The sequence below is a fragment of the Erpetoichthys calabaricus genome, chromosome 4, assembly GCF_900747795.2.
Source record: "Erpetoichthys calabaricus chromosome 4, fErpCal1.3, whole genome shotgun sequence".
NCBI lineage: Eukaryota > Metazoa > Chordata > Cladistia > Polypteriformes > Polypteridae > Erpetoichthys > Erpetoichthys calabaricus.
This window is the reverse complement of record NC_041397.2, coordinates 44,508,687-44,516,576: the sequence shown is the minus strand read 5'-3', so window position 1 is coordinate 44,516,576 and position 7,890 is coordinate 44,508,687. Positions and strand designations below refer to the sequence as shown.

At 36.3% G+C, this 7,890-nt stretch overlaps 1 protein-coding gene across 1 annotated transcript; it reads left to right on the top strand.

Moving 5' to 3' along the window:
• The first annotated feature begins 1,084 nt into the window (after window positions 1-1,084).
• Window positions 1,085-2,080, top strand: LOC127527524 (olfactory receptor 52D1-like). The gene has a single exon (XM_051926581.1). The coding sequence runs from the start codon at window positions 1,100-1,102 to the stop codon at window positions 2,078-2,080; it is 981 nt and encodes a 326-aa protein (XP_051782541.1). The 5' UTR covers window positions 1,085-1,099.
• Window positions 2,081-7,890: the final 5,810 nt, after the last annotated feature.

Here is a 7,890-nt window from a genome sequence, read left to right as displayed (position 1 = left end):
ATGACATGTTTTCTTGATTTACTGTGTTGTACAGACAGTCTTGTAATTTTGTTAACAATATCCGTTTAATTTCAAGCAAGCATTAAAAAGTTTAAAAGATAATTAAAATTGACATAATTTTGCACAACAATCTTTGACAGCTTATCAAACAGCCTTGGTGTCTCAATCACTCCTAACCCATTAACGGCTGTCTTTGGTCAAATTGCCTACACCACATTACTAGCACAACTCACCATTTATAAGTCATTGGGTAACTGATGTTCTTTGCTATTGGAAATTGTAAAAAATCAAATTCTCACTTAAAAGATGTGTTTAAAACTTTTTAAAAATATGTAAAGATTTAATCAATACTATTTTAGAATAAGCATTTATATTGGAAGGGAAAGGACATTGTCCCTTCTTTTTTTCTATTTTTGCCCATGCTGTCTCCTCTCTTCTCTTTCTCTTTGAATTCTGTTTTTGTTGCTTTCCTTTTTTAACATTCTGTTACTTTTTTTCCTCTTTTCATTTTTTCTTTTCCTAGTTTGACAAAGTCATTTGTTTTATAAGGTTGATTTGATTGTATGCAATGTTGTTTTCTTCAAATAAAATGAAAACAAAATAAATAATTTCCAGAAAGCATTTTTCATGCAAAACAAAGGAAAACATGTAGTGTTACAGTCTGAAGGAAGTTTTTTGTGGGCTCTTGAATTATTTTGTTATATAAGAAAACATTTCAGTTAGATGAACATGCAGAGATTAAAGTTTACTGCTTGCATATTCCATCCTATTTACTGAAAAGGTTAAGCTACAGCCTATCTATCTATCAAATATGTGTGTGCAGAACAGATTTGATACAAGCAAGGTATGCTGCTTTGGTCAGAAGAAAGTAATGTTTTATTAATACTTGTAAAGGGGAAAGTTTGTAAAAACATTTTTTTTCTATAACAAGCCATGCTGACCTGAAATGATAATTATTTTCCAACCAAGATTATTACATTAATGTAACATTTAATTATGTTATTGATTAATAGTCTAAATGATACAACTGAAGCTTCATATTAATTACATATTATTTATTTATTTACAGGGTCCATTTAACTGCATTTGGGGGGAGAATATGGAAAATGGTTCCTCTATAACCACTTTCCTCTTTACTGCTTATGGAGACATTGGTTTTATAAAAAATGTATACTTTACTGTGACTATTATTACTTACCTTTTAATACATTTGGTAAATACAATTGTTATAATAGTTATTGTCCGTGATAGAACCCTTCATGAACCCATGTACATATTTATCTGTTGCTTAACTATCAATTGTCTTTATGGAAGCAATGCTTTTTATCCAAAATTTTTGGATAATCTCTTATCAGACAATCCATCAATTTCAAGAACTGGCTGTTTGCTTCAGATATTTGCCATTCATACTTATGGATCTTTTGAATTTTCAATCTTGGCACTAATGGCATATGACAGATATGTGTCCATCTGTAATCCTCTCCTATACAATAATATAATGAAGCCATCAAAAGTGACACGCCTATTATGTTTTACATACCTTTACCCAGTTTGTATTTTTACTGTGCACATTTTGTTAACAATTCGACTTCCAATATGTGGATATCTGATAGATAAAGTGTACTGTGATAACTGGTCTGTTGTCAGGTTATCTTGTGTGGACATATCCATTAACAGTGCTTTTGGCTGGTTTGTGACAACAGTACTGATGGTGCCACCACTGATGCTTATTCTATATTCATATATTAAAATAATTTCTGTCAGTGTCAAAGCTTCAAAAGAATCACGCAGTAAAGCAGTAAAAACCTGCCTGCCTCATCTTATAACATTTTTAAACTATTGTATTGCTACATCTTTTGAAATTTTACATCAGCGTTTTGATGCAAGAGCTCTTCCTCATGATGTAAGGGTTTTTATGTCAATAGATTTTGTATTATTACCACCACTTTTGAATCCAGTTATTTATGGGGTTAAAACAAAAAAGATATGGGAGAGTGCCATGAAAATGTTTAATTTTGGAAAGATGCAAACTTTAATAGAAAATGTCTGGGGAGGGAAAATAAATAGTATTTCACAGTAATGTTTCTGTCTCTTTCAGTCTATTTCAAAACAAAATAATTAATGTAAACTTTTGGTGGCAACATCTGGGACCATGAACAAACTGCCTGTAACACTGATCCTGAAATGGGGTAAAAAGGTTCAGAAACTGATATTGTGACTCCTTGAAGATACTCATTTTATTTGACACTAGTCATGCTAAATGTCAATGTGAATTTATTTACAGAGCACATTTAAAACAACGTCAGTATTGCTGTAGACAAAGTGCTTTATAATAAAACATATTGTAATATCCCTTCCCAGGCGGAAAAATAACCCTCACAGGCAAGTGGTGGTAATTGTCCAAAAAAAACAAAAGGTTTTATTTCTCTTCTCCCTTAACTGACCAAAAACAAATGTAGGCAGGACAAAATAAAAACAGGCCTAGAACAACAACCCACCAGACAGAGTAAAAAAACACACTCTCTAACAAACTTTTTTCATCTAAAAAAAAAACAGACTTCTTTACAAAATCCCACCCCCCAGCATCACAGAGGCTGGTTTATTTAAGAGTGGCAGATGTGTCTCCTCTGCCCACCCCTCTCCACAGCACTCCGAGCAGCCCCACTTGTTTTCTTTTTTTATGGATTTTTAGGACACACTGCTTCAGTGGCAATTTCTTTCCCAGACCATTACAATATTATAAACATGAAATAAGGGCGGCAGCAGTGGGTTGGCTCCTTGCCCGGGAATAGTTCCTGCCATGCGCCCTGTGCTCCCTGGGATTGGCTCCAGCAGACCCCCATGACCCTGTGTTAGGATATAGCGGGTTGGAGAATGACTGACTGACTGACTAAATAAAATAATTTGAATAAAATACAATAAAGCACAATACAACCAGTAGTAAATTGAAACAAACAAATGACTAAGAGGAGAGAACCATCAGTATCACTGAAGCTAACAGAAAGTGAGGAAATAGAAATGCATCTTCAATCAAATTTTAAATAGTTCAATTTAAGGTGACTCCTTGATGATATAATGTAATAAATTACACAGACAACATGCAACAGATGCAAAAGCCCTGTCCCCATTAGTTTTAAACTTAGAACTAGGGACAAGAGACAACTGACTGGAAGATGTATGGATGGCTGGTGTAAAACACACAATTCAGATAAATAGATAGTTGCGTACCCATGTATTGACTTAAAAATCAGCAGGAAAATTTAAAAATCAATTCTGAAACCAACAGGCAGTCAGTGTAAAGAGCTTAAGAGAAACACAATCAAACTTTCTTGGCCCAACTCAAAAACGAGCATCAACATTCTGAACCAACTGCAACCTGCGTATCAGGAAAGTGATAATCCCATAATATAACAAGTTATAATAAGCCAAAAAAAGTTAAAAGCATGAGTAACTTTCTCAGTATTCCTAGGAGCTAAAAGGGCTTAACTTTGGCTAAAAGACAAAGCTGGAAAAATCAACTCTTGACCACAGAATTAATCTGTTTCTCAAAAGAGAGGTTACTGTCAAAAATAACTCCAAGATTACAAACATGAGGTTTACAAATATCCACAGAAGAACCAAGAAGTTCAAAACCTATTTGAGCTTTGGCTGCAGGACCAGCTATTAGCACTTCAGTTTTATTTTTATTAAGATCGAGAAAATTGTCCACTATCCAGGATCTCAGTTCTACAAGACAATTGTGCAGTCAATTCATTGCAGAGTTGCACACAGGAATACAAACTTGTGTGTCATCAGCATAACAGTGAAAAGAAATATTAAGTTTCCTAAAAATGCCTTCTATAGAATGAAGATATACAGAAAATGAAATAGGACCCAAAATGGATCCCTGATTAATGCCACGTTTAACAGGAGCTATAGACGATAAAGAGGAATTGAAAGTCACTTTAAAGTGTCTACCAGTAAGATATGACCAGAACCAGTTAAGAGCATCACCTATGAGCCCCACCAGATGCTCAAGTCGTAATAGCAAGATCTCATGGTCAATAGTGTCAAAAGCTGCAGAAAGTTCTAGGAGGACAAGGACTGCTGTACTACATGAGTCGGCAATAACGGAGATATCATTAATTTTTTCAGGAGAGTTATCTCAACACCATGATAATGCCTAAAAAAAGATTGGTAGATCTCAAAATAATTATTGGAGTTAAGATGATCGACCAATTAATTATAAATAATGGCAATTGGGAATTCGGGCAAAAATTAGCTAACACTCCAGGATCTAATGCAGCCTTTTTAAGACAAGATCGCACCTCCACATGTTTAAAGAATTGAGGGCACAACCCCCTCACTATTAGAACCATTTATAATAATCAGTAGTGGTGAGCGAACCCCACGGTGTTTGCTTCACCTTAAGCTCAGAAAAATAATGGAAGTTGGTTGGTAAATATCGCCATTGATATTATCGGCGAAATTCATTGAAATCAATGGGGACAGACTAACTGAAATAGATTTGACTGGATTATAATGGTGAAGACATCTTTAAAGTGTCCCTGAGGGCTAGAGAAACATTTGCCAACTGTACTGGAGCGATTATTGTGGCCAAAAAGGCAACCTGAGCTGTGTGGCAGCAATGCCAACAACTGCACCACCGTGCCTCTGTGAGATCAAAGAATAAAGGACACAAAGATACACAAATTAAATCAAAACAAAGTGTAAATGCTGAAATTGTAATCAACAGTCAGAAAAAATACATAGGTCATTATGTTGATTTATGCATGAAAATATTGCTTTATGTGCTTTTTGGAAAACAGCCTGGCAGCAGCTTCCTGTTCTCTGCCCCCGCCCCACAGCATTGCCGCTGCCACGTTATACCTTTGCGAAAGTTTTTATTTTTTATTGCAGTAACCACTTTCAGCATGGCACTGCCAGACCTAAACACTAGCATGAAAAGTTGCTTGCATACTGAAGTGACTTTAGCTGCAGGTGGATGTCCCATTTTACTTACAGTGCCAAGTAGAGTTGTGTTGCGGTGCAGAGGTCTATTAGCCTGCGAAAGAGCTGTGAAGAAGCTGTCTGTTGTTACGGTTTTACCTTTGTGCAGAAACGGCTCCTGTCGTTTTTCACAGGTTCTGCACGAGTCTTTGTTGTCAAAGCACAAATGCCACATGATATGGGACATCGAATCTTTGATTGCCGGTACAACAAATAGTGGATTTGAGACATTAGACTGCTTGTTGCTTGTGCTGATCAACACATTTACAAAATAAAAGATGCTGATGGAGAGGTGCAAAGGAATTTAAGGTGGCCCGGGATTACGAGTTATTTCATAGGCTTCAAGGATTCTAGTGTTAAAAATAAAATTTGAGAACCTGCATTATTTACTTAATTTGATTTCACCTACTATAAACAGTATTAATGTGCCTTATGGCTTTTATTTTATAGCATTTGTTATTATGGAAAATGTAAAAAAGTAGTATGTATTATGAAGGAATTTGAGAAGGCAGACTCAAATATGCTGTAGTCGCTGTGGTGTGTCGGTTAGAACACTGGAACTAATCCAGCCATTTCAGGAACACTGCTTTATTGTTGAATTGCCAGAAATTCACATGAAGTAGAACAACTGTACAGGTAGATGAGTAGGTGTGTGTGTGGTTCTAACAGACAAACAAGAAAATAAGATATTTAGTACATATATACATGTTATATCACTATGCAATACACAAATGTCCAATAGGTGGCACTATAGCTTCACACTTTCAATGCAAGGTGTTTGCAATTACAATTTCAATGTGGTAACATAAAAGGTTAATATCCATATTAATACACAGCATGTCTTAAAGATTTAATGCAATATCCCAATAATTTACAGGCTGAGTCTACATTAAACAGAGTACATCCTCTACTTTACTGGATGGTATTAATGGGATCTACGGTAATAATAAAAACACTAAGTAACTTAAAATATTAACCTAACTGCTAATTCAGAACAGTTTTCTCTCTAACTTTTAACACTTAACTTCTAAATATGTACATAAGAACTTACATTTGGTCAACAACGCACTAACGCACTTTCTCTAGCGGCTCCAGTAGTTCTGGGTTTCACAAGATACATCTCACAAACTCACATGCTCACTGCACACTCCACGGTTTTCACGTGACCATGCTTCAGCGCCTTAAAGGCACACGAGCCTTTTTACAGTATGAATACTGATATTATAGTAGTTCACCAACTGTCTTTGCACATTTGGTTTCCATGAAGTGTGCATGTTCTGTTTATATCTAAGTTTTTTCTGCTAACCTCCAGTTTCTCCTAGTGTTCAAATCTGTAGTGTGTCAGCCAGTAGATTAGCAATACTAACTGTGAGTTTGTTTATATGATCAAAGAAGAAAAAACGTAGTGAGAGATGTGCAAGCTTCATAACCAGTCTGTAATGCAAATGATCAGCATTATATACCTTAAGGGTAGTCTCATCCATTGTTGGCTGTTACAGTTCCAGGGGATGTTGGGCTGGCCTCACAAAGAATTATGGGACACTAAAAAAAAAGTTCTCCTAATCCGACTGAATTATCAGTAAATAAATCAACTGACAAGGGTGAACGTGAATGCAGCAAATTAGCTGCGAATAACGCTTTGGCGAAATTCACTGATCAACACTAATAACCAACAATATTGGACCCAAGACAATGCCAGAGTGGATAGCATCGATTTTACTGATAAAGAATGAAAGAAACTGCTCACGAGAATGAACAGTACTATTTAATCCCATCTCTGAATGGGGGTAAATAGCCACATTCAATTCTTTACATAAGACGCTAGGTTGCTTAGAATGAGAGAAGTAATCATGTTTATATTTCTTAACTGCCTCCTGGAAATTAAACTGAGAAATCCTAAAGATCTGGGTGGCGCAGTGGTAGCACTGCTGCCTCGCAGTAAGGAGACCTGGGTTCACTTCCTGGGTCCTCCCTGCGTGAAGTTTGCATGTTTTCACTGTGTCTGCTTGGGTTTCTCCCGTGTGCTCTGGTTTCCTCCCACAGTCCAAAGACATGCAGGTTAGGTGGATTGGTGATTCTAAATTGTCCCTAGTGTGTGCTTGGTGTGTGGGTGTGCGTGTGTGTGTGTCCTGCGGTGGGTTGGCGCCCTGCCCAGGATTAGTTCCTGCCTTGCGCCCTCTGTGTTGGCTGGGATTGGCTCCAGCAGACCCCTGTGACCCTGTAGTTAGGATCCAGCGGGTTGGAAAATGGATGGATGGATCCTAAAGATCTGCTTAGATACAGTCAGTCTGTCTGATTCTTCTACCACAATTCAGCAATCCTATAGGCGCGGCGCAGCTGTCATGTAGTGTCATTAACCCATGGAGCAGGTCTTTCCTTTTTCCAGTATATTTTGAGGGGAGCAACTCAGTCTAAAATTGTTTTACACAATGACTTTAAAGCTAAGACAGAATACCAACACATTGGCCTTATAGATTTTTACTGGAAAACATGATTTTAAAATCAGATATAATAGAAGAATTTAAAAAGTGAGAGTAAAATGGAGCATAGCTTGTAGTACCACCGTCAACAATAATATTTAAATCCATCATCAGAGGAAAATAATCAGTAAAAGGAACATCACTTTATTGATATTATTAACTGAAATACCATGTGTAAGAATTAGATCAAGGATGTGACCAAGAGAATAAGTTGGAGCATTAATATTCTGGATAAAATCAAATGAGTCCAATAATGATAAAAAGTCGTTTACCAAAATTATAGATTGATAACAAACGTGTATGATAAAATTGTCAACAATGAGAACTTTATCATAGGATTGCGTAATGTCAGCCAAGAGATCAAAGAATTCAGAAATAAACATATTATTAATTACAGGAGGCATAAACCACAGCAAAGATG

Coding starts and splice junctions, on each gene's coding strand:
- LOC127527524 (XM_051926581.1), top strand. CDS start 1,100: ATGGAAAATGGTTCCTCTATAACCACTTTCCTCTTTACTGCTTATGGA.